Source organism: Eublepharis macularius, chromosome 11, assembly GCF_028583425.1.
Source record: "Eublepharis macularius isolate TG4126 chromosome 11, MPM_Emac_v1.0, whole genome shotgun sequence".
Lineage (NCBI taxonomy): Eukaryota > Metazoa > Chordata > Lepidosauria > Squamata > Eublepharidae > Eublepharis > Eublepharis macularius.
Genome location: NC_072800.1, coordinates 64,878,258 through 64,904,851, shown reverse-complemented (window position 1 = coordinate 64,904,851; position 26,594 = coordinate 64,878,258). Strand labels below are relative to the sequence as shown.

General features: G+C 40.4%; 1 protein-coding gene across 2 annotated transcripts in view; it reads right to left on the bottom strand.

The window, feature by feature from the left end:
- Positions 1 to 24,951, bottom strand: part of LOC129337963 (phosphatidylcholine translocator ABCB4-like) — an 88,693-nt gene extending 63,742 nt beyond the window's left edge. For both annotated transcript variants that reach the window (XM_054991990.1, XM_054991992.1), the window contains exons 1-5: positions 24,813 to 24,951; positions 23,880 to 23,977; positions 20,564 to 20,618; positions 18,455 to 18,596; positions 2,412 to 2,475 (exon numbers count right to left, since the gene is read on the bottom strand). In XM_054991990.1, coding sequence (XP_054847965.1) covers positions 2,412 to 2,475; positions 18,455 to 18,596; positions 20,564 to 20,618; positions 23,880 to 23,971 — 353 coding nt within the window. In that variant the 5' untranslated portion in view covers positions 23,972 to 23,977; positions 24,813 to 24,951. The remainder of the gene's footprint in view (positions 1 to 2,411; positions 2,476 to 18,454; positions 18,597 to 20,563; positions 20,619 to 23,879; positions 23,978 to 24,812) is intronic.
- Between the last annotated feature and the right edge of the window lie 1,643 nt (positions 24,952 to 26,594).

The following is a 26,594-nucleotide window of genomic DNA, read 5'->3' as shown; positions in this document are numbered from 1 at the left end:
ATGAGTAGAAAGAGGAAAAAGAAGACAGAATAATAGGTGAAGCAGGGGTAGGGTGGGGATGAGACAGGCGAGGCCAACTCACATAATGGACACTTCGTCCTTTAACATGGTTTAACATTCCCATATTTATATAGTTGGTTATAGGTTAATCTTGCCACTCAGAAACATATCCCAAGGCAGCAGTTCTACCTCAGAGTCATAGTATATAGAAATGATGATCACACGGTTCCCCAGGATCAGGCAGGAATGGTTTATTCTGTGCCAGCCTAGCTCTTTCATGGACAACACTGGCACAAAACTGGATAGACCCCATTCAGTTTAATGGAATGACATGGCATTTCCATGTTACGGCCCCTGTGAGCAGCTGCCATCCACCATGCATTTCCAGCTAGCTAGACTAATGTGCTAGTATTGAGAATAACAGAAGTATGCTCATAAATTTTAAAGTATTTATTGCAGGGCACTTTGCCAGTGCAGTTTATGCTCTACCCTTTGCTAGGTAGTCTTTGCCTTCCATATAGAATACTAGCTTGATACCCGTGGTTCGCTACAGTATTTAACTACTTTAAATCCAGTTATAATACTTATGGGCAACCCTATAAACTTTTAGGGGAAGGCTGGGAGGTGCATTTTACCTCAGGACACATTAAATGATTCCCAGTAGCAACTGCATACTGTTTAGAATGTGTAGGTGTCGGGGGGGGGGGTGAGGACCAATCAGGCCGCATATGCAAATGACCTCTGTGTTCCAACTGTCTCTGTGGGGGGATGAGGTGTGGAATGTTATGAGCCCCAATCAGCCCACATATGCAAATGTCCTTGAAAGGCTGGCCCAATCAGGGAAGAGTGGCCAAGCTGGGCGGGCACCTGCCAGCCACACAGGGAAGCTGTATCCCTTTGGGAAAACACATTTTACCCCTTTTGACCCCCTTAGGGACAAATTTCTTAAAATCCCTTCCTAGTGGGTGTTTACATCATGAAAGGAATGTTCTCCCTACATTTCATGTTTCTATGTCCAGGGGTTTGGGCTGGGCATTGATGAGTCAGTCAGGACACTTGTCTTTATATAGATAGATAACTACTTCCTCCCTAGAAGGGAAAGAAGAACAGAACTTTGGGACAGCCTCTTTGCAGTCTAACTAGATCTCTCAGCATTACTTCTTTGAGGGATATGCTTGCAGATCAGGTTTTTCTCACCAAATATAGCAATATTTCAAATCACCTCATATTATCTCTGTGGAACCAGACAATTAAAAGGGTCCAAAGTGCCATGGATTACCATCCCTTAACACAAACATCTAGACTAAACCCTGTAAATAATAACCCAGTGATGCCAGTGAGAAAGTAGATTTATCTCATACCTAGTATCCTCATCAAAGAACTATGACATTCTGCATATTAATGGAAGCAACCAGCCCCAAACTCACTGGGGGTGGAGTTTGTGGGGGCTGCAGGCATGGGCATGGGCAGATTGGCTTCCCCTGCTTGGCCGGCTCCTTCAGTGAGGCTCCCGAAGCTGAAGGGCGGGACTTAGTTCCCAACCTGAGAAGAGAAGTTTCCACCCTCCCTCTATAAAGGAGGGAATTGGCCGGAGCATGACACAGTTGTACTCTGAACAGCAATCCCCTCCCAACTACTGCTTAATTTCATAGTTTATCAGCAGTTTATGTTTGAAAGTCCTCTCAGGTGGTATTCAGCATTTCCATAGAAGGTTTAGCTTGTTATGGTAAACTTTGTAATTCTCGTCACAACTTTGGGATGATAGGGTGTTTCAATGTGTTCAGTTCAGTTTCACCATAATATTAAATTGTTACTATGGCTGGCGGTTTGGCATTGGGCATGGGTCCCCTTGTGGGGGAAACAGGGCCTGCATGCACAGTTTCCCCATAGATGGGAAACCCCATAAGGGATCTTGGACAAGGCATGGGCAGTGGCTAGCCCAGCTCAGGAACTGCCAGAGACTGCCTGCTTCCAGGTGACAGGAGAACCATGTAGGGCTACCACCCATTGTGGATCCCACTAACTGTCATCCCACAGTTCTCCTTTCAGCAGGTGGGCTGAAGGGGTGAGAGGTCATCGGCTGACAGGTGGGTCAGCTGATGCTGAGATCTGCACCCTAAGCAGAGCCAGTGCTCCTATCACTGTAACCAATAAAGTTGTAGACTCTTTTCTCTACGCAATGTCTCTTGTGCGTTTTTTGCCTGCATGAGTGCCCTCAGCCTTTGAACTGGCCCCGCAAATATGCCCCCCTTTAAAAAAACCCAAACCTGCAAACTCCATTTCTGCAGTTTTTTCCACCCATCAAAGCTTTCTTCTCTGTGACCAACTACAGCTTACCCTACCCACATGGGCCTGGCTTTGCATAACCAAAGAAACAAAAAAGATCAAGATGTCATAAAAAATCCAGGTACCTGGTCATCTTTTCTTCAAGGATCTCAAGTGGATTCTTAGAAAAATTATCTAAAGAAAAGTTTTCTAAAGAGAAAAAAGGGAGGGAATGAATTAAATCCAATGAGAAAATATATAACCAATAATTAACTTTTGCATGGAGTTGGTGCAATTTCTATCTCATCCTGCAGCCCATCAGTGGTCTGTTACCAGAGTCCTACTTGCATGTTAATTTACTATTTGTAGCTTAACAATCTGTAACAATTCAATGATGTTTCTTACTTGTATTCAGAACGATCTCATAATGGTCCTCATTTTGGCCACTACCTTCCTTTCTCATCATTGGAACCTATTATTTCCTCCTGAATTTGCATCCACGCATCCATCCATTTAAAAAACAATTCCTCTGTTTAAAAAAAAATCAGCTGAAAATATAGTTGCACTTACCTGTAACTGATATTCATCAAGTGGTTATCTGTGCAGTCACAAATGGGATCTTCACTTGCACAGAAAATATTAGAAGTCTTGGAGGCACTCTTCTTTACACTAATGTTTTTTCTTGTCTTTGGATCACATGATGGGAAGGAGTTAGACCTCATTCCTCAGCTATTTCTCCCAGCCACTAAGGCGGCAACTACCCTTCAGAGCTCAGAGTAGGGTAAGGAATGTGACCACAATATCAATTACTGGCAAGTGCTTCTTTTCTAGTGTTGACATGGATGGAGCTTACGGACATTGTCTCTGCTGAAACCAGACCAGGTACTTCCGATGTAATTGAAGGTTCCCTGCCAATTAGATGGTTGCCCTTGAAAAAGTTTTGACTACAAAACAAATTCAGCTAGCGATTTGTCGGGCAAACTATGAGCAACTCCTCCAGGAGTGTGACCACCCCAAGGATTGCAGGCATTCTGCCTATGGAGTATTGTAGAAGGAGTTGTTTGCAGCAAAGAACAGGAATATTTTTCGGTCTATATTACAGACTCTCTTGATGTGGAACAGTTATTGGCTTCTGCATACAGAATGTACGTTTGATGTTTGAGAGCCTGTTGGCCATTGAATTGTTACTGAATTGTACTCTGGTTGTTATTTATTGATGGTAGATCCTGTTGGCCATTGAATTGTTACTCAATTGTACTCTGGTTGTTATTTATTGATGGTAAATTGAAATATTTATTGGCTGATTAGAGTATATGTATAGATTTGTATGATGGTGTATTGATTCTATTGTATATATTTATTAGAAGTTATTTCTTCACTGTTAGCACTTTATTAAATAGTTTGTAACTTCTGTATTGAGTAGTAATAGTATATAGGGATAACATTTTTTGTCTATGGATGGAGTTTTGTCTGATAAATGCTTTGACAACAGAATTGGCTGTAAGGTGTGAAGAAAGGAAGAAGTCACCTTCCTGTCTAGCTTTGTACATATGCTCAATTATTTTTGGTAAGGGATGGAATGTAATTGGTGGTTCTTACCTTTTAGCCAAAGGCCTACAAACATTATCAATAACTTCTCCATAATAGAGAAATTACAGAATCTATAGATTGTAAAAACAAAATGTCCGGGGTTTGAGCCTCAGCCCCTGGCCTTGCCAGGAGGATGCCAGGGGAGGCAGCCGGGAGACAGCTGCCCTGCCGTCCCAGCCGGCAACCAGGGCCAGAACCTGCCTACACCAGGGGGAAGGGGCAGAAGGCCAAAGCCTCAGAGGGCTGGAGGGGCAGGGAGAGACCAGCTAGTCCCACCCTCCAGGGGGAGGATAGGGGGCTAAACAGACCAGGGGGAAAGGGCAAAGGCCGGGGGAATAGGGACCCAGCAGTGGCCCAAACAGAGCCCTTACCAGCCAAGGAGGAGAAGCAATCACAACAGCCCAGAACCACACCCCAGCTAGAGGGCAGTAACCTGGCTCAGGAGATGCTAAGAGCCAAGCCCCTCCAGGTGGAGCTGCTGGAGGCACTCTGTGGGAAGAGCTGGGCAGCCAGCCAAGGGGCCACAGCTGGGCCTGCCTTCAGCAATCTGCTCAGCCAGAGAGGCATGGCAGCCAGCCTACAAGACACAGCTGTTGCTGACCCAGGGAGCCCAGCCAGCTACCCCAGCTGCTGTAGCTTGAGACAGCCCAGGCTAATGCTGGGAGGCCAAGGAGGGGTGTGGCCTGGCAGGCAGGGCCTGCAAGGAGGGCGGGGCAGTGAAAGGAAGCCCTATAAAGGTTGGCTGGGAAGAGCTCTGGGGTGGTGGGTGTGAGTAAGGAGTGATGGTGTGGAGGTGGAGTGGAGCGTGAATGGAGGCTTGGAGGAGAGTTCTTGGAGGAGGTGATGGTGGAGGTTGCAGAGGGTAAACAGATCAGGTTGAGCAGACCAGTGAGTGGACTGAGAGGGAGTCTGGGTGAGGTATACCGCCCCTCCTTCCACAGAGCAGGGTCCTGCAGCATCCCTGGCACCCCTCTGACGTCAGGGCCGGCCCAGCCGGCGCCCCACCCAGTGGCAGCGATGGCTAGCGCTGACACAAAAATACAGGATCTAAACATTGCAGAACTGAATAGATTATTTCACTGTCTCAGAAATTAAATATATGCAGAAGCTGTTTGCTGTAGCAGAGTATTAAATCTTTGCTAGATGCTACTGGGTTCACATCTCTCAAGGCATAGGGTTTTCCCAGAAGGGTTAATTTCAATGGTCTGTACCAGATAGTACATTGACTTTTCCATGTTCTTTTCTATGTGTTTTATAGCCACCAGCAGTGACTCTAGTGTTTCTGTGATTTTCAGCTGGATTTTTTGACAGTGCATATTCCCATTTTTTTTTTTAACCCACTGTCTATCTGGCATTTTTCTGTGGGGATCATTCTGTTCAGGTTTTTCTGTTGCCTTCTCTTCTGCCCCCCCCTTCCATCCCAGTTCTCCATGACTGGCCAGCTCTGATTTCATTGCCACGCTCCTTTTTCCTTTCCTCCTCCCTTTTCTCTCCTTTCTGTTTTTTTTTTAATTTAAATGTGGCATTGTTGCATTGCGACATCACTGGAGTGGCTGAACCTTTCTTTGCAGCAATGCAGCCTTGAATAAACTGGAGATTTAAAGAAGTGTGTGTGTGGGGGGGGGGGGACTTTCTGATTTCTTTTTCTGGTTTAGGGCTTCTTTTCCTTCATTATTTTAATTTTTTTTTTAAAAAAATGTGTCATTGTTGCATTGCTGGAGTGGCTCAAACTTTTCACAATACAACCATGGAGAAGTTTAAAATTGGAGATTTTTAAAAGTTTGTGTGAGAGGAGAACTTTTGGTTTCCTTTCCTGATTTAGGGCTTCCTTCTCACTACTAGCAAAGGCACAGAGTGGGAAATCCTTGGAGATAAAAGTGTAACTTAGTTCCCAGTGTTTGCGTCATGTTTTAACGTTTGAATTCTCTGGAGATGAGGCTATCCCAAAGGAATTCCTGTGCACCGCCACGCCTTCCCCTCCTTTGAAACATGGTTTTTGGAACACTTTCTAAAGTATTGCATTATTGCTACATTGCATGACTCTGTTTCACACTATGCAGTTTACTTTCCTTTTTTTTAAAAAAGGCTACACTTAGATTTTAGTTGCATTACATGGTTTTTATCATGCACGCGTTCAACTATGCTATCTAGCCAAAAACATGCACACAAACAGAAATGTGCCTGCTGAAATTATTTGAATTGAATAGATCATTTCACTGTCTCAGAAATTAGATATACGCAGAAGCCGTTTAAGAAATTAGATATATGCAGAACCAGTAGCCAATTGCCAATGCCGCATTGATGCATCGATGCAGCACATGGGCCACAAATAAATAAGAGTGCACCGTGACGCCACTGATGATGGCATTGGTGATGACTGCAGTGCCAAAACCTGGATATCGGAGGAGTGTGGAGAGAAGAACCCGAAGGCACAACTAAAAAAAAAAAGCCGATGGTGCGGAACAACCTCAACCAGGCCAAATTAAAATGTTTCAAGACAACATTGTGGATATCGGTGTTAGGTTTGGTGTGTGGAAAAGCCCATGGTTTGGAGATGATTCATATGGAATTTCTGATTTGAAATTAAAGTGGGAAGAAGGTTCCAGTGGTGTGTTGGAATTGGTACTGTGGGCCACAACAGCACCAGGAATGGCAAGGAATGGCAAGATCATTGTTTATGAAGTTTAAAATTCTACATTCCATATTCCTCAGTTTCCATTATGACTTCTTTCCATTTATATAACTAACAATCAGTTTTAGAGGCTTTATTTAGATACGCAAATAGATATAGATAGCAAAGTCTTAAAAATGATCTTCAGGAACCAAACATTGCTATGTAGAAGGCTGAGAAAGTAAAAGGGGAAGAGTGGGTATGTTGAGACCTAAAGATCTCCTGGAATTATAGATGATCTCCAGTCTACAGTGATCAGTTCCCCTGGAGAAAATGGTAGCTTTGGAAAACTGAATGTATGGGGTAATACTCTGCTGAGGTCCCTCCCCTCCTCAAACCCCATCCTCTTCAGGCTCCACCCTCAAATTTCTGGGAATTTCTCCATCCAGCACTGGCAAACCTATGGATATCTCTTCTGGTAGCTTCATTGTGATGTTCTGATGGTGCCTAGATGCTGTAGGTGGGCATATATGATATTCTAGATCCCTGCAGCTAAGAAAAGGAGCGCAGAGCCCGGCATCCTTCAGAGATAATTTTAGAAGGTGAGGAATTTACTTCAAAGAAACAAAGAGGAAGAGTGAAGCTCTCAAATGCCTGTTCTCCACAGTGACAAAGACAAATGTGAAAGATGAAGCATGACCTTTCTTCTTTATGAGACTCAAAGGTGGGGAAAACTGTAAGAGGGGACAGGGACCAGCTATAAGCTCTAGAATTTTCTGCAGTTGGCCTGTGCAAGCATCATTCCTATGTGTGATTCTACAGAGACCACAGTGATTAGCTTTATATATGTATTCGTTCTTCCCAGATATCCTGAGGATTTCATATGCTGATTCATCAAATTTGTAATTTCTGATATTGTACAATTCTAGCAACTTTTCAATAACAGATGTATACCAAAGGTCCCTCCAACTCCTTCTTGTTCTGAAATCGAGAGAGTCTAATTAAAAGGTCATCTAGGATAAAGAGATGTGCAGTCCTCATCACATGAAATTCTTCATAATTAGGTAGATAAACAAAGATAGTGTGAGTAGATATATTGTACTCTTCTGGTGCCAAGAATGGCAAGATCATTGTTTATGAAGTTTATAATTCTACATTCTATATTCCTCAGTTTCCATTATGACTTCTTTCCATTTATATAACTAACAATAAATTTTAGAGGCTTTATTTAGATACGCAAATAGATATACTGAGAAATAAAGAGACTGTGCCGTTCTAAGAAGAGTTATACCTTTTGAAGCCCATTGACTTCAACAGACTTAGAAGAATATAACACTATTTAGGATTGTGCCGAAAGAGACAAAGTAATTTCCCCTAGGTGCCACCCCTTCTTTAAAGCAGTACAAAATTCAATTTTGTTCTTATGAAACGAAGGCTTTGTTAAGAGATTGCTACTCTTAACTTCTGGTAAGAAATTTTAAAATAATTAGAACAAGTTCCAACCTAAGCAGAGTGATACCCTTCTAAGCTCATCAACACCAATGGATTTAGAAAGGTGTAACTAAGTTTAGGACTACACTATTAAAGAGCAGCTATTTCCATTGGATTACATACAGTGTTTTAAGAAAAAGTTCCTGGAAAATAAAGCAAATAATAATTCAAAGGATTCTACGTCTTAACAAAAAAAGCAGATAGCTGTTTGAAGGGCTTTTTAATGTATATGGAACAGGATAATAAGAATGTCTACAACTTGGGGCTTCAGACTGAATTACCTTTTAAAAATGAGCACAGCTCTTTGATTTTAAAGAAGTATGTTATTATTATCCCCACAAGAATCATCCTGTGAGATGGGCTGTTTCCAGATAGCTTACCTGAAGCTGCTCCATGCCGCAATGTTGTGGATTGTGCCGGGGAAAATGCGAAATATCTTGTTTTCTCGTGCGAGTTTTGCACGACGTCGCACAAAACTCGCACGAGAAAACGCGATATTTCGCATTTTCCCCGGCATGATCCACAACATTGTGGCATGGAGTGGCTTCAGGTAAGCCATCTGGAAACGGCCATGGGTGGGGCTGAGAGAGCTCTGGAAGAGCTGTGACTGACCCAAGGTCACCCAGCTGGCTTCAAGTGGAGGAGTGGGGAATCAAACCTGGCTCTCCAGATTAGAGTCCTGCTGCTCCTAACCACTACACCAAACTGGCTCATGTTCAATGTAGCAGTAGTGGACGCTGACACTGGCAGAGTGACAATAATAGTGTCATTTCCACTAACTCTGGATAGTACTGTGCAGAAGAAGGCAATGGTAAACCACTTCTGATCATCTCTTACTTTGAAAACTCTATGTTAAGACAATCCAAAATGAAAGAAGATACAGGCCGTTTTCACACTATCTATAAATAGCGCGAGACTCACGGAAGGCTGCCGGCTTCCTCGTGCGATTTTTAACACCATCCGATTACAAAACGCCATAAATCACTGTTTGTGGCGTTTTGTAAACAGATGGCGTCAAAAATCAGGCGAGAAAGCCGGCAGCCTTCCGTGAGTCTCGCGCTATTTATAGACAGTGTGAAAACGGCCATAGTGCTGGAAGACAGAACATCCAGGCACTCAATTGGCTCCTGGGGAAGAGCTGAGGACGAGTATGAATCATGCTATTCTTAAGGATAGGACTGGATTAAAGCTGAAAAGATGTCCAGCTGCTGATGTGAACAGACGCAAAAGGAACATCCAAAGCTGTGTGACACACATAATAAGAACATGGAATATGAGAAATATGAAGCCAGGTAAGCTAGAAATTTCAAAACAAGAAATGGAACATATAAACATTACAATCCTGGGTGTAAGTGAACTAATGTGGACCGACTCAGGACATTTTCAGGCACAAAACCACAAAGTGTTTTACTGCGGAAATGAAAAACTCAAAAGAAATGTTGTTGCTGTAATAGCGAGCATAAGCAGTGAAGAGCTACAACGTGAAGTCTTGCTGATTAATATCAATCAGACTTCATGGAAGGCCTGTTAATATAACCATCATTAAAGTTTATGCCCTAACTACAGATGCTGAAGAGGAAGAAATTAAAAAGCTTTAAGCAAGTGTACAAGAAGAATTTTTTTTTTAAAGAAATTATTATTGGGTGAGTAAAAAATAATATTACAAATTTTCAATTGAAACCCTCATTTCCATATTCTCCCCCCTTCCCCCCCTTAATCTAAGACTTCCAACAGTTTTCCAACCCGCTGTCTAAACCTACTACTTATATCTCCTTTTCTATTCTTAACTGTCTTAATATGCTACTAAGATAGATAGTATATATTGAATTAAGCAAAACCTAATATCAAACTATCAATTACATTATATTTCTAACTTATCTCCTCTCTTCTCTTGTAAAGATCAGTATCTCTTCCTTTCTGTAAGCTTAATAGTTATCTAACAACCATAATTCTCCCTTTACGTCCCACTTCTTTTCCAAACACTGTTTTAACTTCCCCCAGTCATTAAAAAATTCTTCTGGATTCTGTTCTCTCAACTTTCTCGTCATTTTGTCCATTTCTGCCATGTACAGCAATTTTTGTATCCAATTTTCAATAGATGGTACTTCTTGCGTCTTCCATTGCTGATCATATAAAATTCTTGCCGCTGTTGTCATATAGAATAATAAAGTTCTTTGTTGCCTGGGAATCTCTTCTAATTTCAGATTTAACAACAGCAGTTCTGGGTTCTTATTTATTGGAATTTGTAAAATTTCAGTCATAGCTTCTATAATATCTCCCCAGAACTGCTTTGCTACCTCACAGGTCCACCACATATGATATAATGAACCTTCATGGTTTTTACATTTCCAACACTTGTCTGACATTTTGTTGTTCCCATATGCTATTTTCTTCGGCGTTAGGTACCATCTATATATCATCTTATAGACATTTTCTTTGATATTGGTACAAGTCGATATCTTCAATGTATTTTTCCACAAGTATTCCCATGCCTCCATTGTTATGTCTCTGTTGCAACTTATAGCCCATTTCACCATCTGGACTTTAACAGTTTTGTCTTCTGTATACCATTTTAACAAAATCTTGTAAACTTTAGAAATCATTTTCTTGCCTTCTTGTAGTATACTTTCTTCCAATTCAGAATTTTTCCATTTAAATCCTGATTTTGAACGATCCATGTCATATAGGCCTTTAATCTGTCTGTATTGGAACCATCCATAGTGGGAAGATAGTTCATCTCCTGTTTTAAGCTTAATCATATTTTGCTCCATTTTCAACACCTCCTTATATGGCAAACATTCCTCTCTGTTGTAAATTGTTCTCGGGTCAATAACTTCCAGTGGCACCACCCACGTCGGGATACCTTCGTCTAAATATTTTTTATATTTTTGCCAGACCATGTATAGGCTTCATCTAATGTAATGATGCAGAAACATAGAGTCCGCTTTGATTTTATCATACCATAAGTACGCATGCCAACCAAAGAGTTTCTTATATCCTTCAAGTGTTAAGAGTTTAGGATTTTCTAACAACACCCATTCCCTGAGCCACACCAGACATATTGCTTCATGGTATAGTCTTATATTTGGTAATTGTAGTCCCCCTCTTTCTTTGGCATCACATAGAACTTTCATCTTCACTCGGGGCTTCTTCCCTGCCCATACAAAGTCCAATATCTTCCTTTGCCACTTGTCAAATTGTTTATTGTCTCTTATTATTGGTATTGTTTGCAGTAAAAACATAATCCGTGGTAATACATTCATTTTAATTACTGCTATTCTTCCCAGCCACGACAAATTCAACTTATTCCATTTGATTAAATCTCTGTCTATTTGTTGCCATAGCTTTTCATAATTGTTCTTGAATAAATCAATATTTTTAGCAGTAAGTTCTATTCCTAAATATTTTACTTTATGTGTTACCTCGCAGTTGGTAATTTCCATTAACTCTTGTTGTCTTTGTTTCACCATATTCTTGCACAATAACTTGGATTTTCTTTTATTAACATAGAATCCAGCCAAATCACCAAATTCCTTTATCTTATCCAACAATCTTGGCATGTTTTGAATTGAGTCCTCTACAATAACCATTACATCATCTGCAAAGGCTCTAACTTTAAATGTAAATCCCTTAATCTTCATACCTCTTATGGCATCGTCCTCTCGTATCTGCATCAATAAAATTTCCAATATCATGACAAACAACAGTGGAGACAATGGGCAACCTTGCCTTGTGCCCTTCCGTATTTCCAATTTCTTGGCTAATTCGTCATTTACTACAATTGCTTACATTGGTCTTTATATACAGTTCTTACCGCTTGCATGAACTCTTTCCCCATCTGTAACTTCTCCATTGTGGCAAACATAAAATTCCAATTTAAATTGTCAAAAGCCTTCTCTGCATCCACAAAAAAGAAACCGACTTCTTTTTCACAATGTCTGTCATAATACTCTATGGCATTTATTACAGTCCTTAAATTGTCTTTAATCTGTCTATTTGGTAAAAATCCTGCTTGTTCTTCTGCAGTGAATTCAACCAGCCATTCTTTAAGCCTCTCCGCCAATATTTTCGCAAAAATCTTATAATCATTATTTAACAGTGATATAGGTCGATAGTTTTTGACATTACATAAATCCTGCTCTTCTTTTGGAATCAATGATATGTTAGCCTCATTCCAGGTTTCAGGAATCTTTTGTCCCTTTAAGATCCCATTCATCACTTTTTTCAGGAAAGGCACCACTTCTTTTGCCATTACTTTATAAAATTTAGCCATTATTCCATCAGGTCCTGGTGCCTTCCCCAATTTAGTCGATTGTATTGCATCCATAATTTCAGTTTCTGTTATTTCAGCATTTAATTTTCCCTTCCACTTCTCAGATATCTTTGGTAAGTTGATTTTGCTCAAATATTGATCAATACTGTCCACATCTACTGCTTTGCTCTGATATAATTTGGCGTAAAATTTATAAAATGCTCTGCTTATGGCTGATTGGTCCACTAGCATCTTGTCTTCTTCCATAATCTTAGTTATCACTCTTTTTTCTCTCCTTTTCTTCAATTGCCAGGCTAGATATTTTCCCGGCTTGTTGGCTCCTTCAAATGTCTTTTGCTTTAATTTCTTCAATTCCTATTCCATTTCTTTGTTCTCCATTGCTCTTAATTGTTCTTGTAAAATCTTTATCTCCTGGTGTAATTTCTTTTTCCCCGGTCTTTTCTTTAATTGGGTCTCTTTGGTTTTTATCTTTTCCTGAATTTCTTTCCTTCTTTTTTCTTTTATTTTCTTGTCTCTTGCATTTAAGTCCATTAAAACACCTCTCATGACAGCTTTGTACGTATCCCATACTTTATGCATTAGTACATATTTATCTAAATTATATTGTATAACAAATCTGGTTTCTTTCTGTAATAGATCTAGATTGCCCTCATGTTGCAGTAAGTCTTCGTTAATTCTCCATCTGAATTTTTTAGTGCATTTCCCAAATCTCCACATAACTGGATTGTGATCTGAGCCTACTTTAGGCATAATTTCAGCATCTTTATTCCATATTACCAAATCCTTAGAAGCCCAGATCATGTCAATTCTCAAAAGCGATGAGTGTCTTGCTGAATAATAGGTATATTGCTTAGCTTTGGGATTACTTCTTCTCCAAACATCCTCCAAATTTTCCTGGTTTTGTATTTCAAAAAAAGATTTTGGCAATAGTCCCTTTTTCTTTTGAGCTCCCTTCGTCTTTTTATCCTCATGTAGATTCACCACTCCATTAAAATCACCTGTCAAAATTATTTGTGAATGAGTCACTCCATCTAATTGTTTCTGTAGTTCTTTAAAAAAATTGTCTTTGGCTCCATTTGGTGCGTAGATCCCTACTATTAATGTCTTTTGGGAGTTCCAAATAATTTCCACCGCAACATATCTGGCTTCTGAGTCACTAACAGTGCAATCCTATGGAGAGTTACTCCAGTCTAAGCCCATTGAAGTCAATGGGCTTAGACTGGAGTAACTCTCCATAGGATTGCACTGTAAATATCATTTTGGGTTGCAGCTCCTCCTTAATTTATAGCACAACTCCCCTTTTTTCTGTTTTGTTGCAGCGACAAATTTTTTTCCTAATTTATTGTTTTTTAAGTACTTTAAATCTTGTTTTTTAACATGAATCTCTTGTAAGCAAATTATATTACAATGTTGCTTGGATAGCCAATGAAAAATAGTTTTGCGTTTGGAAGGTGAATTAAGTCCGTTTACATTCCATGAAATTACTTTACACTCCATAATCAAATTCTAGGTCTTTTAGGAAAGTCTTTCTCATTGTCCAACAGGAACATCTCCATCTCATGTCGCAATCTAATGGTTCTCCTAATTGTTTGAAATTCAAAACTCAGGCCCTCTGGAATCTCCCATCTGTATCTTATATTTAACTCCTTCAAGATCTGAATCAGATCTCTGTATTTTTTCCTTTCCATCAAAACTTTTTTAGGTAACTCCTTCATTATTCTCACCTTTTTTCCTTCAATTACCAGTGGATTTTGGAATTGCTTGCTCAAAATATCTTCTTTCATTTTTTTTAGTAATAAATTGCACAATCATATCTCTGGGCAAGTTTTTTTGGGCTGCATATCTTGAATTAATTCTGTACGCCACATCCACGTAACTTGCAATCTCTTCCATGGTTTTATTCAGAAATCCTGCTAATGTTTCCAATATCTGTTCTTCGGCAGACTTCCCCTCCTCCTCCAGGACGGCTCGAAATCTAAGTTGTTTCCCCATATATTTGCACTCCATCACCACCACTCTTTCATTCAAGCCTGTGGTTTCTGCTTTAAATGAAGTAGTTAATTTCTCCGTCTTTTCTTCAACCTCATTAACTTTTTGCTGCATCATCTGTAGCTCTTTCTTGACCTCGTCGATACTCTTTGTCAACTCCGCCACTTCAGATTTGATTGTCTCCTTCAGATCTTTCATCATCTCTTGTATTGTGTCTTTTATTTCTTTATTGCCTTCTACCACTTTCTTATCAAGATTATCAAATGCCGATTGCCAGTCCTTTTTCGACATTGTGGGGCTTGATTTACTCCGCTCCCATGAGTCCGCTCTCTTCCGCAGTTCCATGGCGTAAATACTTTACTTGCAAATTTAAAAATCTTGTTTTGCAGGTATTTTATCCAAAAGTTAGCACTTTAACTGTCCAAAATGGCGGGCGTCTTTTCTCTATGGTTTTAAGCCAAAGTTTTGCCCTTACCCTTCTCAAAGATGGCACACTTCCAGTTGCAATGAGGCCTTGCCCTTACCCTCTTCCAAGATGGCGCACTTCCTCTTCCTTCTCTCCCTTCACGGCCGCTCTAGACTCTCAGCTCGGTGTTTCTGACGCACTTCCTGTTCCTCTCCCTTCGTCACACAGCTACTTTCTCTCACGATGTTTCTCCTTTCCCACAGTTTGCTATCTCTTTAAACCTCAGGTATGTAAATAATAATCCTTTTTTCACGTCTAATTTTTTTATAAAGGCTTCTTTTCGTACCGTTCTTTTACTGGAGTGAACTTAATTAGTCCTTTTAAACTTTCCACTCCAATTTTCTGCTTAAATTTAAGTCTTCTGATCACATTTTAAATTCGTAGGAGAGATATCAATCTTTACCTTGCCGGGTCTTTTCTGGGTTGTAATCACTGTTTCAGATGCTCAAATTAGTCCAAATTAGTAACTGAAGCTTCGGTACGGTGATCCTATGCCAACTCAATTACTCCAAAGCTGTTGCAGAGATTTCTGCCACCCTTCTTAGAGTGGGACCTCAAGGCTGGGAGGGAGTCCCTTGTGCAGAACCCTCCCTCAGCCGAGATCAACATGCTCTTGGGGTCTCAAGCGTTCTTGCCTGCTCTCCGCCTGAGAGCAGGGGGCCGCGAGCAATCTGGCACCCCACCAGCCCTGACAAACAGCAACTTGGACAGCTCAGCTCCCTGAGCTGCTTCAGACCACCATGATCCCAAACCGGAAGCTCCCAAGAAATTGATCATCCATCTAAACAAGATATGCTGATAATCAAAAATACAGAAGTAGGAGACAATGCAGAATTAAACATTGTTGGAAAATTTGGACTAGGATCACAAACTGAAGCAGGAAAGTGACTCATAGAATTTTGTGAAGCCAACAACCTGTTTATTGCTAACACATACTTCAGGCAACCAAAAAGATGATTGTATATGTGGAAATCACCAGGTAACTGATTCAGGAACCAAATAGATAACATAATTGGAATTAGAAAATGGAGAAGGTCTATTCTCTGTGCTAAAACCAGACTAGGAGCTGATTGTATACAAATCATGAGTTGCTAATATGAAAAATTAGAATAAAGCTGAAGAGAAACACTAACAGCACAATCCAAAGGAGAGTTACTCATACTAAGCCCATTGGTTTCAATGAGCTTAGACTGGAGTAACTCTACTTAGGATTGCACCAGAAAAGAATCATAGTGCCGAAATACAACCAAAATCATATTCCTGAAGAATTTAAAGATCATGTAAAGAACAGATTTGCAGTGCTAAGTTTAATTGATCATGAACCAGAAGAACTACCAGCTGAAACCAGAGATATTATCAAGGAAGAATGTGCAAAGACTAATCCTGCAGCTAAAAAAAGGAGAAGCCTAAATGGATGATTGAGGAAACTCTTTAAAATTGCTAAAGACAGATAAGAAGCAAAAGCAAAAGATGACAGAAATAGAGTCAGTATTCTAAATACAACTTTTCAGCACCTTGCATGCAGAGACAAAGAAATCCATTATAATACTGAGTGCATAGAAATAGAAAAGAACAATAAAAGAGGAAAAACAAGAATCTGTTTTACAAAATCTGGGAAATCAAAGGAGAATTCAAGCCACGGCTCGGGCTGCTGAAAGAGCAACACAGGGAATACAGTATCTGATCAGGACAAAATAAAGGAAAGATGGAAACAATACACTGAAGAACTATACAAAAGCGATGGAAGGATGACAGATACCTTCAAAGAAGAATCTTTATAGATTACAGCAAAGCTTTTGACTATGCGGATCATGAAAAGCTATGGATAGTGCTAAAAGAAATGGGTGTACTACAACATCTGATGGTTTTGATGCACAACCTGTACTTTGAACAAGAGACTACTGTTAGGACAGAATATGGGGGGAAAGAGTGGTTTCCAATTGGCAAAGGCATCAAACAAGGATGCATATTATCTCCCTGCCCGGTCAACCTCCATGCAAAATATATCACAAGAAAAACTGGATTAGATTTAGAAGGAGGTGAAGGGAAAATTGGTGGACAGAACATTAACAATTTGAGCTATGCAGATGACACCACGTTGCAGGCAGAAAATAATGAAAACTTGACTACTGATCAGGGCTGGATCGAGGGGGGGCAGGAGGGTAGCCTGCCCCCAACGCCGCCAAAGAGGGGGCACCGGGTGCAGCTGCCAGCCACTGGGAGCGCACCATGGCATGCTGTGCGGGAGCCTGGGTGCAGGGTTGGGAAGCCCTCGCCTGCACCACCAATTGGGCGGCTGGCTTGCTGCATGCGCAGGACCTCCCGGCTCTGCACTCAGCCACCTGCACAACAAGCCAGCCACCCCAGTGCATGCCCATGGCGCTGCCGCCACCACCGCCAGCTCTGCGGCACGCCATGTGCTGGGGCGGGTGGCTTGCTGTGCGGGTGGCACGGGGCAGGCGAACTGCGTGGAGGGCCTCCTAGCCCTACGCTCAGCCACTAAGCCACCCGCCCCAGCGTACACCCACACTGCCACCACCAGCTCCACAGCACAACGGGTGCTGGGGCAGCTGGCTTGCCATGCGGGCAGCAGGCCTCTCACCCTGCGTGATGACATCATGGGCAACCCTAGATCCACCCTGCTACTGATGATGGTTAAAGGAGAAAGCGTCAAAGCAGGATTACAGCTGAATCATAATAAGATTGAGACTTGGAAGAGCAGCTGTGAGGGAACTAGAAAAGATCCTTAAAGACAATCCTAACTATGGTAGTCCCCATTACTATGTATGGGGACGGCCAAAAAGACAAATAATTGGCTGCTAGATCACATCAAGCCTGAATTCTCCCTAGAAGCTAAAGTGACAAAACTGAGGCAATTGTACTGTGGTCACATCATGAGAAGATAAGACTCTCTAGAAAAGTCAATAATGCCAGGAAAAGTGGAAGGCGGTAGGAAAAGAGGAAGACCTAAAACAGGATGGCTTGACTAAATAAAAGAAGCTATGACCTCCAGTTTGCAAGATCTGAGCAAGTCTGTTAATGATAGGACATTTTGGAGGTCTTTCATTCATAAGGTCACCATGGATCAGAGAGGACTTGATGGCATATAGCACACAAGGTCAATGAAAAAATAACCTGAATATACACCGTTATCTGGTAAAGAATCCATCTATAATATGAAGGCGAGACATAAAAGCAAAAAGGAAGCTATTGCTGAGGCTAGGAACTAAACAAGATGGGATGGGGAGGAGGCTTGGAAAGAAGGAAGCAGGATGGTAAACTAAATCTGCTGGGTAATAATGATGGTAGGGCTATGCCTACCTGGAATATGACTTTTCTTTAGATGAATGTATTTGGAAAAGACAGAGCTAATCCTCGCTGAGGGAGTTCTACCAGGTGTGATGGAAATTATTAAAAAACAGGAGTCACAGCTGCAATGGCCAAAGCTTGAGTCTGAATTCTGACATAAATTACCTTCCTTTAAATATCTCCATTATCTTTATTGTTGATGTTACCTTTAATTAATCTTTTCTCCAATTTTCCTCTTATGCAACATTCCTACAGGAAAGACATGAGCATTTATGTGGAAGCTTTTGTCAAAGTAAGATTGGAAAGGGACAGGATGTTTTGGGGTTTTTTTTGCATTCTTTTACTCAATGCTGCCTATGCCCTTGCACCTTTTGATTGTTTTCATAGGAGTGATTTATCCAGTGGATATATGCTTTCGTTCTTGTGGTATATGGAACATCGTTCACAGGACACCTCTTACCTGGAGGAACTCCTGAAGCAACAAAGGTATCTGTCATATTTCCAAAGATAATCATCATGGCGGGAAGGGCAGCTCCATGAGCGGCTGCAAAGAAAGCACCTAGTATCATCAATAATTTATCCAGCGAATCCGAGTAACGAAACTGGGGAGACAAAAATCCATACATAAAGAGACATTTCTCCACAACAGTACATTTAACAATGGCCATTTTACAATCATTTCAATCATTCACAATCCTATGGGTGAATTTTTTCTGACATTAAAATATTAAAAGAAAAATCTGCTATTTTTTCTATTCCATTACACTGATATTGTTATACCACATTAAGTACATATTGCGGCCACTGTCAGAGCTGGGCCCAGGACTCACCAGGGTGAGCATCGCAGGCTGCAGCCGGCTGGGCCGTGGCCAATGCTCCATGACAGCCAAAAAGCATCCATGAGGCAGGCAGGTCAAGACTAGAGTACCTTCTTCCTTTGTGCTCACAATCAGTATAATGCAAAATCCAGGCTTTCCCTTTGCAATGGTTGGAATCATTTCCTCACTTTCCCTCTGCCTGCCCCAGGCTGTGCTGCACTGCCTTTTAAACTCCTACCTGTGTGTGCGCAGCACCCTGCACCAGGCTAGGGCAGCTCTCCTCCTTGCTGCAGTTGCTGCCTCCTTAACCTGCCCAAGGAGTAAACCTCCATTTCCCTGGGTAATCTCCAGGCAAAGACCCTCCCATTCCTGGCCATGCCTGCTACATCAAGTGGTCCTGGTCCCCAATTATCTCCAAGGTGGGGGTAGTCTTCATGTCCAAATGCAGCTCCAATTTCACCTCAGCCTAGTTAATTGTTACCAGCTCTTGCGGCAAGGATGCTCCAGTTCCTGATCCCATAGAGACAGCATTCCCCAGCCAGAAACATCCCCATTTTTTAACAAGAAGATCTGGCCATCCTGGAGCCACTGAATATCAACTCAGTCACATTGTACTGATAAAAGTAGCTCCAATTTAAAGATTACCAATTTGTGCCTTAGTAGCTCTCCAGCTTAGTTTTCATTTGGTTACAAAAAGCCTGTGAACCACACCCTATCAAAGAGGCCTTTAAAACCCTCTCCCCCCAATTGTAACAATTTTTAAGCTCTTATTTTCTGTTTGTGCAATTAACATTTCTTAGTGCTATAACTGAAAAGATGCTTGCAACATGGGTTCCATGGCACACAGGGAATTTATTGCATGTGTATTTCAAGGGTGGGGGGAGTGCTTTTTGGCAACCTTGGTACTGGTAGAGACCAAGTGGAACATGCTGAGAGCCAGTTTGGTGTAGTGGCTAAGAAGAGTGGCAGGACTCTCATTTGGAGAGCCAGGTTTAATTCCCAACTCCTCCTCTTGAAGCCATCTGGGAAACTTCCGGTCAGTCACAGCTCTCTCAGAGTTCTCTCAGCTCCACCCACCTCATAGGTTGATTGTCATGAGGATAATAATAACACACTTTGTAAACTGCTCTGAGCGTGTCATTAAATTGTCCTGAAGAGTGGTATATAAATTGAATGTTGTTGTTGTCATTGTTATTGTTATTATTTCTGAAATATTTCTGCAGGTGGTGGCAGTCTCTGATCTCCAGTGCCTGAACTGAAGAACTGTCAGTACTTGTGGTTTAAGTAATAGTCAGTATTAATGTTATGCATTCAAATGTGAAAAGCAGACCTTGCAAAACTGCATGAAATGTAGTTTGAAAAGCTTATTCTACTCATAAAATGGCTATATATTTAGATTTCTGGGTTGTGGAATTTTAGTTGTTGGTTTGTATCTCTTAATAAATCAAATTGAGATCAGAGGTGGAGGGAATAAAAAGTCAAGACTTGCGTTATTATAATGAATTAAGGAGCATAGACTCATACACACTGTCAAGATAATGACACACTCATTCAGATTTTGCAGTATCTTTGTTTTTAGCAGTGGTTTCTCATCATTACAAAAGTGCTACATAAGCAGCAACCTGTCATGTTTGTATCTTTATTTTTATACAGTATTTAAATGTTTAACACAATGGCCCAATGCAGCATTATGTCTGCACTGGGCCTATATTTGTGTGTTTTGATTAAAGTTCAATATGTAGATGACTTACCACTGAAAACGGGCTGACCATACTGAGCTTTTCTTTCTTTTTCTTTGTTTTACTGCTGAAAAACACATGAATAGATTTTATTCAGATTTTGAATGAGAACATTTAAAACTAAACAATAAAAACTCCCTTACATTTAAGTGAGAAATAATGCATAATGAAGATAAATTGCAGGTTGTGTTTGATGTATTTTGGTAATTATTTCTAAGAACTGTATTTTATTTTTTAAATGTTAAGGCTGCAATGCATCTTTTAAAAGATTCCTCCCACCAAACTCTTAAAAATGATGCCTTTATAGAGCAGATTTAAAAGCCTTGTTCAGAATTTACAGCTCACTCTATAAATTGGAATGAGGATGGCACATAAATTGGAATGAAGATGAGCCTCAATCCCACCATTGCCCTTCTGCCTGCAAATGAGAGGAGAAGAGGGTTCCCAATTCTAGGCTGAGAAATTCCTAGAGATTTGGGGTGGAACCTAGGAAGGGTGGATTTTGAGAAGGGACCTCAGCCAGTATAACACCATAGAGTATAGACCTCAGCCAGTATAATGCCATAGAGTATAGACCTCAGCCAGTATAACGCCATAGAGTATAGACCTCAGCCAGTATAATGCCATAGAGTATAGACCTCAGCCAGTATAACGCCATGGCTCCAAAGAAGCCACTTTTTCCAGGGGAACTGACTCTGTAATCTGGAGGTCAGTTGGCAACCCTGGAGGGAACTAAACTTGGATAAAAGAAAAACTCAGCTATGCCCAGCCCTAAAAGTATTCTTTCCCCTCCCCATTTACATCTAGGAAACATCCCTTCATTGCCACAAAAGAGCCTGCCCAATTCTACTCATGGTTTCTCTCTTCCCTTTTTTTCATTGCTATTCATCATCTTTCTCCTCTTTCTGGTGCCCAGATCTTTCAACTTATTTTGTAGATGTTTCTCTCTACATAATTCTGAGCTGCAAGCATATGTATTTTGCTGTTTCCTTAAAATTCTATGCATTTATTTTTTATTCATTTAGAAAATTGCATGCCTCCTCTCCAGGGAACATGCTCATTGTGGCTTACAAAATAAAGCATTATAAAAACATAAAACATCAAAAGTTATTAATTAAAGTCAAGCATTTTTTTAAAAAAAAACATCCCAAGCATTAAAACATAGATAATGGGAAAGCTTAAAATAACAGTCATGATCATGATTGCATGCTCTGCAGACAGCAATTTTGTTTTCTCCCCGATCCAGTTTTTAGCTTTCATTGTTTTCATCATTTCCTCTGAAAATTAATAATTTGCAATGCAAAACTGGAATGGGTGTGTAATGTAAAACAGCATATGTATGTAACAATTAAATACTAATAGGCAGAAGAGTTTTATTAGGATAACAGTCACAATTGAGAGGCCTGACGTGGAATTATCTAAGAGCACATTTCATTCATTCTATCATAGAAATAAAATTGATTAGCTATGGCACTGTGCACTTCCTGTATTGCTGTATGAGTAACACTGGGAGTGGTACACGACATCCAAGACATCTTCACTGTCATGAGAATCAGGGCGATTAGAGTGTTAGACTAGGATGGAGAGGTCCATGTTCATTTCCCCTCTTAGTCATGAAGCTCATTTGTAGACCTTGGACCAGTTGGTGTTCCTCAGCCTAACCAGCTTCATAGGGGTTTTGAGAGGGTAACATGAAGGAGTGGAGAATTATTTACGCAACACAGGATAGACTAAAAATGTAATAGGTAGATCATGATGCATTTATTTAGTGTTAAGGTCATGGGTTATGTCTTTTTGTCTATTTGTGGGAAAACAGGAACTTACAACACATTCAGAATGAAGGTATGGTATACATTCAGAGACAATGGCAATTTCTTTGAACTTTATTTTGTGTGTGAGTATATACGATTTAGTCTAAAATACATAATATTATCCTCTTTGCATGGATTCTCTTATTTATGTATTCATTTATACCACACCTTTTTATCCAATGGGGACCCAAAGCAACTTATATCATCTTCCTCTCCTCAATTTTAGCCTCACAACAACCCTGAGAGTGTGTGATGGCCCAGGGTCACTAGTGAACTTCCATGGCAGAGTGGGGAATTGAACCTGGGTCACCCAGATCCATCACTCTAGCCACTACATCATAGTAACTCTCCCAATAGCAATTGGACTGGAGTCCTTAGCAATCCTGACACAACTGACCAGTCACAGAGTGGCATGCTAAGGACACTCCCCTATCAACCATATACCGAAGCAGCCAACCAGTGTCTTCCAGACCCCAGTCTGACATTCTAACCAGTTTGCCACATAGGATAACTGTACCTTTGATTTCATGCCTCCTACAAAATTAAATAAAAGTGCCAAGAGATTAGAAAACAGAATGCATCCTAAAAATCAATACTGATTGCAAAGAAAGTATTCTTTCACACCAAATGAGAATAAAGTTCTCCAAATTTCAGTATCTTATGAAGTAACATGCAATCTAATACCAATTATTGCCTTCCTTGTTTCTCTCAAGCCATTTCTGTTTGTGTCCTTACTAACACATATATAAAGACTTGCATCATCTGGTTATTATATTATACCGTATATCTACAAGGTAAATGAACAGAAGGATCCCTTTTTATGTATAAATCAGTGCAAATATTTATTAAAGTAAAACCAATAATGCCTCTCTCATTTTAGGGCCCAGGTGCCCCAAATATCTGCCATTCATTCCAATTAGAATCCATATATAATTCCAGACTTGTCTGTATTATGTGAGGGAATACTGTCAAAGTTGGGATTACTATCTTTCATACACACACAGACCCACCCAAGAGGCTTAGAAAGTTTAGGACAGAGAGAAATTAAATAGGTACAGCTTTTCCATGGCATACCGAGGAGAAGCTGCAACTGTTCAAGTCATGGCTATCACAGTTACAATGTTCATTTTTAAAAAATGAGAGGCTAAACTGATCATGATGAAGAAAAGAAAAATAAGCATCTCTCTCTCAAGAATTTCTCAAAGCAACACAAAAAAATACCATAACAACAACATATCCAGAAGGCTGGATAGCCCCAAACACTTGTCAAAAATGGTGAGGACCTTAGCAATGATATTGACAACACAAGGGAAGGTGGCATGAATGTGAAGAGATCAAGAAATTGGTACATATTATTACATATTTCTCGTATAAATTAATGAGAAGAGACATTGCAAGATGTCTAGGTTTAATCCAATGTTAAAGTTTCTCCTATACCCCAAGCAAGAAATCCATATAATCCTTATATTTTGATAATGAATAATGATAATGATAATAAAAAATGAAGGAAAAAATACCTTTTACTTTCAGACTCAGAAACATTATCTGTTACAGCCAATTCCCCAGCCTTTCCATTCATGTGTGTATCTGCATTGCTTTCGATTGCCATTTCAATCTAACAAGAAAATTGATTTAGGAAAATTAAATTATAGACCAACATGAGTCATAAAGAAACATACTGTTATTAGCCCAAGGATACTAAAAACCAAGAAGAGAATGCTGATTTTAAAACAGTGACCTGCCAGTAATTCTTGTGGATTAAAAAAACAAGCAATATGAGACAATCTTCACAAGGTACTGTTGGATATCTAGTAAAGTATTGTAGTGTGTGTTTATTTTCTAAGTCTCTCTTAAATCTATGTATAAATGTTTACAATCTTTCTGGAGTTATCATTAAATTAGTTTTGCAAGTAATACAAGTTATTTTTATTCTCAATAAAATAGGCCGTAAAGCACTTCAGCTTGTTGGACTTACACCAAACCCTGTACAAATATTCAATATCCTACAAGGCACATATAAACACAATTCAAACGATTCCCATGATAAGATAATGCAACAATTAGAGTTGCCATCTCCCAGGTAGGGCCTGGAGTTCTCCCGGAATGCGGCTGATCTCCAGACTACAGAAATCCGTTATCCTGGAGGAAATGGCAGCTTTAGAGGGTAGACTCTATGGAATCGCCTCCCCACTGAGCTCCCCAAACTCTGCCTTCATCCCCAGGTCTCAAGGAACTTCCCAAGCTGCGTTGGCAGCTCTAGGAACTAGTAAATTTTAAAAGTCATCTAAAATATCAGTAATTAGTATTACTCTGGACTGTACGACATGATATCCCTATTGGGCTCCTGCCCCAAACATTCAAGAATGATCAAAGCTGGAATTGGCAACCCTAACAATGCATTTAAATGTACAGTATAGCTAATGGGAAAATGATAAAAAGCACTGCCTTACCGGGAGAGGAGAATGATTCTCTTGTCTCTTATTCTCTGAAATGTTTAATAGTAGTGGAGTGCAGTGTTAATGGGGTTGGTGAGCGCCTGCAGATAGAGCTGGAGATCGGTCGCCAATGTAGCCAACGTAGCAGATATTTAACAGGAACAGCATTGCCCTTGAACCTTGCCTAGGCTCCTGTGGGATATATTCATGCCTACTGAACTCCACCTCCGGTGAAGCTAATATTTAACAAAGCCAGATCTATCATTTATGATAACCCCACCCTAAGAAAAAGTCCCTGCGATTGTATGAAGCCAGCTGAGGTCAGGATTTGCTTCTCAAAATAATGGTGCCTTTTCCCTTTTTGTTATTTTTAAACAGTCTTATATATTACAAAGACTATAATAACAAATAAAATACTCTTTTGAAAAGCAGGTATAAAGGATAGCACAGGAGATAAGGGGACAGGAAAGAATCTAAATTGGGGAGGGGGGAAGAATGCATTAAGGAGTCAAAACATGTTGCAATAATATTAATAAAAGATATGCTTCTTCGCTTTTTTGTTATTCTTAAGTCTTTCAAAAACTCCTCCAAATTATTTGAATAGCCTTTACCATGGAAGTGGACCATATTATTTCCATACACTCACAACAAACTGCTTTTATCCATTGCTCATCTGGAAAGTGCTTTAGATTTCCAATTAATAATCCCTCTTTCTAATGGAACCAGATTTATATCTCCTATCCAATTTATTTTTCCCTTATCAGGTGCTTATATAGCTCAAAATGCTCAAAATAAATAAAGAAACAATATAACCAGAAATGCTGCAAATTCTCTTCTTGATATGAGAATAAATTAGTTCTTGTTCAGAACTTAAGACAAATCTTTTATGTTGAAAGGAAGCTTTGGTCCATGGTGAAGAATTAAGCTCACCTGGGATCCACACGTACCTGCATAATGCTAAACTGTCAGAATGCCAGTGTCCTTCTGGCGCGATTTCTGACATTATCATGCCACGAGAGTGGCATCGTGGCATGATGATGTCAGAAATCGTGCTAGGAAGACGCTGGTATCCCGACAGTTTCGCGCTATGCCGGTACATGTGGATTCAGCCCTGTTATGAATGACCGTTCATTGGAAGTGTGATAAAATTCCTGGCTTTACCTGAGTCTACAAGAACAGAAGAGATGTCAAACACCCAGCAAGCCACCATTAGCTGGAGGGCTGCACAGTGTGGGCTTGCATTAGATAATACCTGTTGAGTTGATGACTTAATGGCTTAGTCATGGCAGTAAAATCAATTTTGTACTTTTCAGTAAGTATTTGTACACTTCGTAAAGACACAAAAATTGCCCGGCCAGGTCAGACTAAAGTTAATTAGTGCAGCACTCCAACTTCAACCACAGCCAGCCAGATGCTTCTGGGCATAGCATGGTATAAAGAAGATGTTCTACTCTGTGATTCCAGCATCCAGTGTTCAGGGTATGCTGCTATTGCACATAGAAGCTCTATTTACTTCTCATGGCTAATATCTAATAGCCAAGCAAGGCTCCCATTTCTGGACAACATAAAGGGCTGCCAACTCCAGGCTGGGAACTTTCTGGATATTTTGTGGGTGGGGTGTGGGGAAAGGAGGGGCTTCAGCTGGGTGTAATGCCATAGAGTCTAGCTTCCAAGGAAGTTCCCCCAGAAAAAATGGCCACGTTGGAGGGCAGACTCTGTGGCATTACACCCCACCCTCCCTAGACTCCACCCAGAAATCTCCAGAAATTTCCCAACCCGGAGTTGGCAACCCTAGTT